Genomic DNA, 12,763 nt, shown 5'->3' on the forward strand with positions numbered 1-12,763 from the left:
TTCAGAGCATTAAGACTGAGGAATGAAAACAATGGCAATTGCCATTCTATAGCAACTAGACTCGAGATAGAAAGGTCCTGTTAGAATTACAGGGCATCCACAATCAAAGAGAAAGACGTTGAAGACTAAAGTGTAAAGGGCAGCCAATATCTACTCAGAATATAGTCGTCAACTTTCATAAAATTATTCGGGTGTATAGGTAGTTTCATCGAAGCGCGAATTTATTGTATGTATTTGATATTTCTACTTACAAATGATGGATGTTTTATCATAATGATTTCACTGTAATTACGTATGGCATGGGTGGCACTTTCGCGTAAATATAGTTTCATCTTTCACCTGAAAAGTACGAAATATGACTTAATTCATTCCTCCATTAACCGATTCAAATGTACTAGTAAAAAACTGTTCTTTTTGAAAGGATTTAAATACATTTTTATAACAGGCAATACGGATTTTCTGCACTGGTGAATGAACTATGAAAATGAAGATCAAAGTATATGTGCTGAACGTTCCTTTAGCTTCTTTCTAAATCCTTACTATTGCTGATCTTCATTTCTCTATCTAAAAGAGTAAATTATACATATATAAATACCTGACGTTAACAATCGAAACCACTGTGATGGTGCTGTACAGATATGTTGCTGTTTGTTCAATCTGTCCATAGTCTACAGACTGATTTGATGCAACCCTCTCATGTGCTAACATTTTCATTTCTATACGTATGTAACTACTACATCCCCCATCCACTCGAATTTGTGTGTCATATACATGCCTTGGTCTACCTCTTCCTGCCTACACTTCCCTTCAAAACGGGACGATAAATATTTACGATGGATAGGAAGTCGTGGGTATCAAAAGTTTGGAAACCCTTACAATAAAAGACTGATTTCCTTACTTCGTCCGTTGAACTACCTTCACCGGGCGAGTTGGCCGTGCCTGTAGAGGCACGCGGCTGTGGGCTTGCATCCGGGAGATAGTAGGTTCTAATCCCACTATCGGCAGCCCTGAAAATGGTTTTCCTTGGTTTCCCATTTTCACACCAGGAAAATGCTGGGGCTGTACCTTAATTAAGGCCACGGCCGCTTCCTTCCAACTCCTAGGCCTTTCCTATCCCATCGTCGCCATAAGACCTATCTGTGTCGGTGCGACGTAAAGCCCCTAGCAAAAAAAAAAAAAACTATCTTCTTCACAAGATTTACTTTCTTTCTTCTGTACGATAAGGCGTGCAAGGGTCCACAAGTCAATTTCAGTTCATCCTTCTTTGCTGTTTACTTCTGCGTTCTTTACGGTATTCATTTTATTTTAGTGATGAGGCATATACTACCAGCATTTATATCATTTTGTATTAGTACATTGCGTTGGAGGCTTTACACTAAAAATATTGGTTACTTTTGGAAGCCCATGAGGCACCTATTCTCTCCTGTTCATGTTGTGTGAGATAATGAAAGTTCTAACGTATATTCAACATTCTATAATTATAGATACACCGCAAACCTGGTGCATAGAAAATTAGGAACTGTGGATACCTACCCAATGAAGAGGAAATTCAAAGTCTCTGGAAAATCCAAGTGTCAAGAGACAGGGTCTTGAAGAAAAAAGGAATTTCATTTTAAGAGTTTTTCGACGTAGTTTCATCTAAAAATATATTTACAGATGTTTCTATGTACAGTTTATCACAAACTGAAATGTGTACTGTTTTGTGAGCATATGAATCATATCATTCTCCATATTAGCGTGCTAAACACGTGTCAATTTATAAATGGAACCTGAATTTATTATTTATTTAAATGTAATGATAAAAAGATCTTAATTAGTTTAAAAAGCCTGTAAGTGGTGAACTTTTAAATCGGTCATGCATAAAGGGTAACATTTTATTACAAATTTTATATTACCCCTCGCATTCTTCCTCGTATTATTCCTCGTAATCTTCGGCAGCAAAAATTCTCATAAATATACTCTTGCTGGTGAGAGTAGTGTTTATAGTGCACTATGTATTCTGGTATGGTATGGGCTAGAGCAATTTGTTAATTTCATTGACCTGTCTCACTATGATCCTTGGCTTTGTCAATAAGGATGTGACCGAGGTATGAGCGATGTTTGTAATACCATTCCTTATACAGCCAGCCGCTGTTATAGGGTCGGTTGGTGCATGCATTTCAGCGAGCTTGGCAGGCTGATGTGCAATAGAAAATTCTGGCTCGGTGAGGAAGGCAACAGGAAACTACCTTACTCCTCATTTCCCTAGTATGCCTCTTCAGTGACATCTAGGTTATCTATAACAGCTATTGGTGGAGCTGTGGAGGGTCAAACCAGCCTTCGGGCTGAATACCCAACATACATATACATTATTAATTACACAATATTGCTTTACATTTTCCCCATGCGTTTACAGTTCTTGATTTCCAGGATTCTAAATATAACTGGTTCAGTTATGGGTAGAATTTATGTCAGATTCTCATTTTCCTTATAAATTCATCCTGATAGCTTGTTTGTAAATAGTTCAGGATGTATTTCTACCAGGTGGTACAATTTGATTTCAGCAGAAACGTTTGCTTTAAGGTCAGAAAATTATCATATTAATACACATTCTGGATGTCCATAGAAATTTTAGGATTGATAACAGGAGTAAGTGTAACCATTAAACACACATTTCACAACTTTTTTTAGGAAATTTAATTTGGATAGCTAATTTACAATTCTTGATTTACGGGATTCTAAGTATAACTAGTTTAATTCCGGGTAGACATTATAATGGGTTAGCAGCCCTGAAAGTCTCGTTAAGAATAGCAAGAAATTATTTATACTCTTCAATTTTGGATTTCAAAATTATTGACATACAATTTTGATTAAGTAACAAGTAGGCTATATTATGGTATACCAATAATTTATAGACACATTTTACACGACCCCTGTAGTTATCAATCAACTTTTTATGTAAGCTTTGCCTTTCTGTCATCCTCCAAATGGGGGGAAGCAGAAATAAATGAATTTATCTCCCTCTGTCTTACGTGATGAGTGATGACGTGCGATTATGAACTGTTCAGAACAACTTTCCGTCCCACGTCATGGAAGTTGTTGCTGTATCTTCAACAGGAATGTCGAAGCTTACCACAGAACTATCTGACTGTAAGGATCCCATCAATCATAATTCATAGTTCGTTTCAAGAACCATACATTTGAAAATATAAAAGATTGGATAAGACTTTAAGGCCGTCCACACACGAGGCAACACGAAATAAATTCAACAGCGACACAATATCCCCTCCCTGTCACTTCCTAGGTAAAGGAAGGTGGACCCACCAATGGAGCAATAAGAAAGCAGTCAACAGCGATCTAATCAACTGGTGCGATCCGAGCTACCCGAGCGACCTGCAGTGGGGCGCGATCTAAGGAACTTGTTCCCTTATCGCCTGTTGATACGGAGGGGTTTAATTTAAAATCCTTGGGCACTATGGAAAAAAGACTGTGTTTCATATATTTTCACTCTCAATGAGTATTCCAAACAAGACGTGACAGACAATGCGTGCCATCAGGTGGCTGCAGAAAACTGTTTGTCAGGTATGTGGCGGTATTTTATTTCAATCATTCACATATTACATTATAGAAATAATGGAATGTAACAATGTTACAAATATACCACCCTAAAATGCATATGGCCTTGATCAATCCCTTGGACATCCACTGGAACCCAACACTTCAAAGTGGAAAAAACTGCAATTCATATAATTTATATAAACGTAATCGAGAAACCTATGAATGCTTTTGTTCACAATGTTTAAAAATGTGTTAATATCTTGTAAATGTACTTAGTTTTTAAGAAACTCGTAAAAGAGATATTTTAAGGCAGTAGAAATAATGCTTTCCTTAATGTAATCAAGATTCTTTCTTCAGCACTGATGCACTACGTCATGTTAGTGTTTTGATGATGGAGAGTAGGGGTAATAATTTCAACTAGTAAATTATATGACTTTCGACATTCTATAAAGTAGAAGGAATTTGACGTCACTTTCTTTCAGTTCTTTGGCTTGAACCGATAGTTTTCATCGTATATTGTATACCTTTGATTGAATCTTCTTCAGGATGTTATGTACCGGTATAGGTACAGCATTTCTTCCTCACTTGATTCACTCGACATGACGAAAAGAAAAAGAAGAGATGTCCGACCTTCAACAATAATTTTAAAGGAACTACTTCGGTATGTTGTAGATATTATCTACTTGGAAGGTACGAGCTGACTGTCTAAAATGTTTCCCCGTATGCAGATGCGTTGTTGCTCAGACCACCGATATTGCCTTTATCACCAGTGTCACCAGGATCATCTGGTGACTTTTATTGTTTTCGTGCTGTCTCGTGTGCGGACGGCCTAAGAAGTGAATGTGTAAAATTTCGAAAAATGAAGAGTAATTCATGTAGAGGACAACAGAAAAGAATAACAGCACACTCATATTGATGCGGTGTTGATATTTAATTTTATATTTGCTTACTTTTCACAGTCTAAGTGTACTCCTCTTGAAGCTGTCGTGTATCTTCTCCCGGCAAAAGATATTTACTAATGTAAAGCTGAATTGATGTGGGAAAAAAAGAATATTGATGCAATGAAACAAATAGTGTTTGTGCAAAATGTATTAAGTATACAAGAAGCTCATTATTATTCAGCTAATGCTCATGTAAATACGCACCTCAGAGTAAAATATTGAGCATGATCCATATATTAATAACTATATAAGGAAAAAGGATTTCAAAAGTGCAACCGTTACTGGCATTCGTAAAAACACTTCTGTTTATGCCGCTATGCAGTACTAAAGAACATGATATCCTCGCTGCCGGGACTAAACCTCTTATGTGAAATAATTTAGCTTAGAAATTTAGCCGGTAAGGTTCTGTCATCTAAGGTGAAATATTGTGTGAATATTGTCAATGCATTCTCGCCCTTCATAACGTATGTGCTGTGGGTTAGTATCTCTCCAGAAATATTATCACATAGGAGGTTTCACCCCAGCAACGACGTTACATTAAAACGCACAAAGTAATGTTTTAGGCGGACTTCTCTGAACACGACAATGCCGTAGCAAGAAATGCATAGCACGCGGTTTCAATAATAAGAGTCCAAGAAGACGGAGTAGTTCGCCGTACCATGTATGACACGCTAGGTGGACCAATTACGAAACAGAATGTGAATAATAATATTTTAAACCTGTACCGACTAATGCGAATATTTAGTTTAAACAATACTTGCAATATAACTAATGTGTATTCTAGGACAATATGAGCTCCCGTGAACTTGACACCGTCCGATTTGAATTTATTTTATGATAACTTGCAGCAAGATAAACAGAATTATTCGAAATGTTGGGCTGTCTGGTTTTTATTTCGCTGAACTCTTCAGCTTTAGCACTACAGGAGGACGTACAATGTACTGACCTGTGCGCGCGCCTGTTCCCCCACGAGAATCACGTCCCTGGTGGCGTCGTGGAGAGGAATATCTGAGATGTAGAGTCCACAGCTCGTGAGCCCTTCCAGTCCGTCGAGGAAGGGTGAGCCGACGAACAGCAAGGAGTCAGACTCCGGACAGAATACCATCTGTCCCTTGAGCTCCATGCCCTGGAATTAGATCACACAAGATAGTTATGTAACAGCATACACTGAACTATACACACAAGTGGAGACAGTGGAGGATCAATCTACTATGGTGCCAGTCTGATTTTGGGTGATGTGGAGGACATGTTAGATAGCTGATTCAATAATCTGTATTTACAAGTAAGTAGTCCTTTAGCCCCTTAGTTACAGCTCCTGATAGGGGGTTAGGGATGATGTGAGATGAATTTATATGTCATACCATTTTACGGCCGGATGCCCTTCCTGACGCCAACGTCAGTTGAGGAACTAATGAACATGGAATTAATGGTAGTGAATGAATTTGAGTAAGGAAGTGAAAGAAATCGGCTGAGGCCTACAAATAGGAACAATCTGGGTATTTTCCTAGTGTACCGGGCGGTACACCTCCACGCCGCTAATTTAAAATTTGCGCCAGTTGAAACTCCTCTGCTGGAGGAAGTCTGAACTTGATTGACGGTATTAATTTTCTACTTTCTCAGAAGATGTCACTACCTGGAAATTTTAGAGTTTTTGAACTGTGTCATTTTCGACGTATTTTTGTTTTGCTTGTAGTAAGAAGTGTGAACTTTCTCTTCTAGAGGACACTACTGAAGATCAACAATAGTGCACCCTAGTGCGGAGTGAAAGAACTGTTTTTTGAAGAAAATTTAATTTCAAAAGTTTGTTCTTTGCTAAATTTCTTTCAGTCATTGTTTAAGTTGGCAATATTAACCCTTTCTTTCCCCTTGTTTTGAATTTAGCCAATCCCGAAATTCTTAAATTAATTTTCCACCAATGATGTGTTTCTTCTTCATCTTGTGTAGGGGTTTTCTTTAACCACCAATAAAAGATTGTGGGCGGGTGTTTTCCTTCCTAAAACGCCTCGAACTTTCCGCGAGAGTATATAAACTGCTGATTTTAGGGTCTCTGCGCCACTTCTGTTCCATCTTTTCGTGTGTAAAGTACATAGCAGGGGGCGGGAAGCGCCTCTTTCTTCGGCGGCAGTCAACAACCAGGTAATGGCCGATTAATTACTTCTTTTCTTGCTTGCTCAGCAGTTTAACTCTCGGGGCGGGTCCGAAGTTTTTCCATTATGTAACCTTCCTTAAAATGTAAAGAAACTTGTATCTATTCTATCTTTTAAACTACATATTGGGATAGAGAGTGCTTAACCCTCTCGAGCTCCCACTCATATTGTTTTGAGGTGAACTTATTTTCTCAACCTATTCTTCCTTAACATTATGTAAATTTGTTCTTTTCTAAAGTCACCTCTGTAGTATTGGATTAGCCCTTGCATCAGTGGCCTAGAGCCAAATTAGGTTTTGAAACAAAAACATTAGGAGTGCAGATCGCCTCCTCTCAAATTGTTATTTTAGAGGTCATATAATTAACCTTCTTCTCATTTAATAGACCTCAGTAGGTTGGGTATTTAACCCCTGTGTATATGTCCTTAGAGGACAGCTTGAAAGTGGAATTAGGTGTGGCCTTGTGATAGGCTTAAAACTTTGAGAGCGGATCGCTCTTTTGCAATTTGTTTCTGCGTGCCTCTAGGAGGTATTACTGTGTAATTCGGAGCAAGTGCTCCTGGGCATGATTGGGGTTTTCTGCCCCTTTGCTAAACCTTATGTACATGTAAATTCGGGCTAACTGCTCGAGAATTGGAAGTTCGGGGCCCGAAGCCCAAAACTTGTAAATACTATTGTTGCTCTTTGTTGCCTTGCTACTCTGTACCTGCCATTCTTGTTATTTCTGAGTTTGAAAAGAAAATATAACCTTGTTAAATTTTAAATTAATTTTACTTTCGTATCTTGAGACCTGTTCACCACCCCGCACCTTCTTTCACCTCTGACTACCACAAAAATACGGTAACACCTAGAATTGAAAATGGGAAACTAGAGAAATCCGTTTTCAGAACATCCAATGATGGGGCAAATCCATGCGTCTCTCGATTGCAGAGCTTAGATCCATAGCCGTAGTGAGACCACTCTGCTTGGTCAGTAAACTTTATTTACAGGTAACCGATGATAAATATATAAAAAGGCAGATGGCACTTTTTTGGTAGTTACTTTACGTCGCACCGACACACATAGGTATTATGGCGACGATGAGATAGGAAAGGGCTAGGAGTGGGAGGAAGCGGTCGTGGCCTTAATTAAGGTACAGCCCCAGCATTTGCCTGGTGTGAAAATCGGAAACCATCGAAAACCATCTACAAGGCTGCCGACATTGGTATTTGAATCCACTATCTACCAGATGCAAGCTCACAGCCGCGTGACCCTGTTGGCAGGATGGCATTGTAATGGGACGATTAATAACATGGAGTCAATAGAAACCGATTACCTGACTTTATCTTTAGGGGTGTTATTATTATTCTTTCTAGTTTTGTCCATCTCAGGACCACATTAATTCGTATCAGCTTCGTTTCTTCTAGTATTTGTCCTTGTCCAATATTCCCTCATTCTCATTCTCTTCGCTCTTCTCTCCATGATGGTATCATTCTATGCCTAGTTCTGTCCTGAAAACCTATGCAAGCTTGTTTTATTTTAATCAACCTGTTGTATATCTCTGGCTCCTATGTTCCAATTTCTTCTACAACCATTTTTACCTCTTGGATATAGAAAACTTTAAACTCCTTGTTCGCTAGAAACTGTATTATTTGCAGTGTTAAGCTCCTCTTGTCCATTTTCAGGATGTGTCCGTATGACGCCCGATATATTTTCTATTTGGGTATACGCATCTTGGTTCCCTCGTATTCTAAATTGACCGTCTTTCGCGGTCCCATTTTCTTCCTGAGAATCATTCGTTCCACCACTTCTAATCTCTCAAGTACTTCTTATTTTACTAGAGTAACAGTTTATGTTGCGTATAAGCCTTCAGGACGAATTACTGTCTGGTAATGTCTTAATTTTGCATTAGTTGAAATATTCTCTCTTATTGTCGACGTTCATAGTTAGTTCGAATGCTAAATTCGTTTTGTCTCTTCGGGCTCCCATGCTTCTTTTTTGTGTCAGGCCAGTTTCTATCTATTCTCCTTGGTATTTAAATCTTTAAACCTTCTGAATGTTCCCTCCTTCTATTGTCATCCATCTAGGAGCTGTCTTGATATTTTCCGTATACTGTGTATTCTTGATAGAGATCTGTAAGCCTGGTTTAGTCGCTCGTATCTGTAGTTGCGTGGTTTAGTTAACCGCCACATCTAACGATTCCGACAATATCACAATATCATCAAAGAATTCTAGACAGTCTACCAGTATTCCTTTTTCTTGAACCCTAAACGTATTCCACACATTCCTTTCATTTATCGGCGCAGTTCTCTGATCATCTTATCAAGTATAAAGTTAAAGAGCAAAGGGGAGAGTACATCTCCCTCTCTGACAACGGTTGTCAAGACATCTGAAGGCTTTTCCCTGAACTTGACCTTAGATGTTGTGTTATAGAGATGTCACTTTTAATACTTACATTTTTCTTCCACTGCAGATTGCCATAAAACAAAGAATACCATTTACAATGTAGTTTATAACCTAAAACGTCTGGTAAATTAAAGGTTTTCTATATCTTCTCCCAGTTACAAACAATAGAATGACACCGCAGACAGTGCGAGAACAGCCACTTCTTGACTTAATGGCTTAGAAATCGAAAACAACATGCGGAAATTCAGAAATTTCCTTGGAATAGCTCCACGGCTCCCAATTATCAAGCCGATGACAGAGACTTTCTCCAATTCGTATTTCTTTGTGAAATATGCTTATTTCGATTCAAATATCTTTCTTCTTCAACTTCTTGCGGCTGTTTCAAATCGTCATTGTTATTCATTGCTAGCTGAGTTACATATCTGCTCGCCTAGCGACACGTGTGTTTAAATCACTTCATGTATATATCGCAGCATATCCGGTTTCAATAGTTTATGGCAATTTATGAAGTATCGCACACACCCGACGTGCAGTAGTCGATATGGCAACGCCCTATATAACCCACAGTTTTTCGTAGCTCCGCATGGCAATCACATGCATTTCAGCCCTGGGGAGTTGCAAATTTTATATACACTGACTGACAGTGACAATGCAACACCAAGGAGGAGTGGTTCGAAAGGGATGAAAGTTGGGGAAAAAACAGAGACGGCACGGATGAATAATTGATGTTTATTTCAAACCGATATGCAGGTTACACAATGCGCACGGCATCGACTCAGTAGGATGTAGGACCACCGCGAGCGGCGATGCACGCAGAAACACGTCGAGGTACAGAGTCAATAAGAGTGCGGATGGTGTCCTGAGGGATGGTTCTCCATTCTCTGTCAACCATTTGCCACAGTTGGTCGTCCGTACGAGGCTGGGGCAGAGTTTGCAAACGGCGTCCAATGAGATCCCACACGTGTTCGATTGGTGAGAGATCCGGAGAGTACGCTGGCCACGGAAGCATCTGTACACCTCGTAGAGCCTGTTGGGAGATGCGAGCAGTGTGTGGGCGGGCATTATCCTGCTGAAACAGAGCATTGGGCAGCCCCTGAAGGTACGGGAGTGCCACCGGCCGCAGCACATGCTGCACGTAGCGGTGGGCATTTAACGTGCCTCGAATACGCACTAGAGGTGACGTGGAATCATACGCAATAGCGCCCCAAACCATGATGCCGCGTTGTCTAGCGGTAGGGCGCTCCACAGTTACTGCCGGATTTGACCTTTATCCACGCCGACGCCACACCCGTCTGCGGTGACTATCACTGACAGAACAGAAGCGTGACTCATCGGAGAACACGACGTTCCGCTATTCCCTCATCCAAGTCGCTCTAGCCCGGCACCATGCCAGTCGTGCACGTCTATGCTGTGGAGTCAATGGTAGTCTTCTGAGCGGACGCCGGGAGTGCAGGCCTCCTTCAACCAATCGACGGGAAATTGTTCTGGTCGATATTGGAACAGCCAGGGTGTCTTGCACATGCTGAAGAATGGCGGTTGACGTGGCGTGCGGGGCTGCCACCGCTTGGCGGCGGATGCGCCGATCCTCGCGTGCTGACGTCACTCGGGCTGCGCCTGGACCCCTCGCACGTGCCACGTGTCCCTGCGCCAACCATCTTCGCCACAGGCGCTGCACCGTGGACACATCGCTATGGGTATCGGCTGCGATTTGACGAAGCGACCAACCTGCCCTTCTCAGCCCGATCACCATACCCCTCGTAAAGTCGTCTGTCTGCTGGAAATGCCTCCGTTGACGGCGGCCTGGCATTCTTAGCTATACACGTGTCCTGTGGCACACGACAACACGTTCTAGAATGACTGTCGGCTGAGAAATCACGGTACGAAGTGGGCCATTCGCCAACGCTGTGTCCCATTTATCGTTCGCTACGTGCGCAGCACAGCGGCGTATTTCACATCATGAGCATACCTCAGTGACGTCAGTCTACCCTGCAATTGGCATAAAGTTCTGACCACTCCTTCTTGGTGTTGCATTTGCTCTGTCAGTCAGTGTATATATGACCGCCGTTCCACTTTACTTACATCCATCCCGGTGCACGGTCGAACGCTACCCGCGTCTTCAGATGTGTGAATTTAGAAATGTTCGGTTAATTCTGCCACAGGGTTTCTGTCGTAACACCGGACTTACTGTACTGTCATCATTATTTCGATGTAAGACCACAGCTTAGAAACAAGCTACATATCGCCGCTGCGCCTGCGGAAACTGTTATGTGATAATGTTTTTGGAGAAACGCTGACCCGCAGAACATATATAATAAATAGTGAGAATTGCTTGAAGTACTCACATAACATTGAACCTTAGGTGATAGAAGCTTACCGGATAACGTTCTAAACTTGAATATTTCAGACGGTGGTTTTTCCAGGTACAACGGTAATGTGAATTGAAGACGGAAAAGAATTCCGCAGTTTTTAACCTGATTCCGTATCTTCTGACATATTTTTTAACGGATATGATCTTTCAGAATTTCAGGGTATCTAGAAATAGCGACTCACGTACAGGATCACCAGAAATTCCGCTAACATTTGATGAGGCAGTACTTCACGGAATGTTAGGGGTTGAGAGGTAATAATTGACATACATGACTGGCATGATATGGTATTTTTATTGACTCCAACATAAAGTACACACAATGAACAACAGATGGCGCTTCATACGATGCACAAGCAATAATTAGCACACAAATTAGGATTTAGCAAAGACGATGATCTTTTATAACACATGCTCAACATTTTGGCCATGATTTATCAACAATAGTCCAATAGTCGAGGGACTATATTGTGTAAAGCACTGTACAGCATATCCGTGCGTATGGTGAGGAATTGCTGCCGGATGTTGTTTTTTAGGACCCCTGACGAGGTCGGAATATCACGGCATACTTGTGTACTATATATTGGTGTCAATAAAACCCCATGGCATGGCAATCATGTGTGTCAATCATTACCTCACTACCTCCAATATTCCATGAAGTATTGCCCCGGTAAATATTAACGGACTTTCGGGTCATCCTGTGTAATTACATATTACCCTCCCTAGCACATCTTGCACTGACATTATATTTGTGAGAGGTGAGAGGTGAGAGGTTTTTACTGATTACTGATAAACATTTCTATCTGACATTATCTGACCGACCTCTCTTGGAAAACTCTTATTTTTCAGGACATCGCACTGTCCTCCGTTCTCCAGACCTACGGTACTTCTTAATACGCCACATTCCATTTATATAAATGATCCTTAGCCATCCTCTAGTCTATGTAACACCGTCGCTTAAGTGCGGCCGGTATCCAGTATTCAGGAGATAGTGGGTTCGAACCCCACTGTCGGCAGCCCTGAAGATGGTTTTCGTGGTTTCCTATTTTCACACCAGACAAATGCTGGGGCTGCACCTTAATTAAGGCCACGGCCGAATTCTTCCCAGTCCTTTCCCTTTCCTGTCCCATCGTCGCCGTAAAACCTATATATGTCGGTGCGACGTAAAGCTAATAGCAATAGCAAATAAATAAAAAATAAAAGAGTCTATGTAACGGGGAGTTAACTATGGAAGTCACAGTCACCAGCCCTGCACCGAACTCTCGAAAGGCAGGACGTACACTTTCACTTCACGTTCATAGGAGTGATAACTAGGGACCGGATTTTTATGTAATTACATATTTTTTTGCGTAAATTTTAACGCAAGTTACGAAGTTCATTAATTCTATTG

The 12,763-nt window shown here is 40.9% G+C and overlaps 1 protein-coding gene across 1 annotated transcript in view; it reads right to left on the bottom strand.

Annotated features, from left to right (window-relative positions):
• Positions 1-12,763, bottom strand: part of Gycalpha99B (guanylate cyclase 1 soluble subunit alpha 2) — a 628,187-nt gene that overhangs the window by 292,744 nt on the left and 322,680 nt on the right. Inside the window, exon 6 of the mRNA XM_067143771.2 lies at positions 5,425-5,604. Within this exon, the coding sequence (XP_066999872.2) occupies positions 5,425-5,604 (180 nt within the window). The remainder of the gene's footprint in view (positions 1-5,424; positions 5,605-12,763) is intronic.

This window comes from Anabrus simplex, chromosome 3 (genome assembly GCF_040414725.1).
Source record: "Anabrus simplex isolate iqAnaSimp1 chromosome 3, ASM4041472v1, whole genome shotgun sequence".
Classification (NCBI taxonomy): Eukaryota; Metazoa; Arthropoda; class Insecta; order Orthoptera; family Tettigoniidae; genus Anabrus; species Anabrus simplex.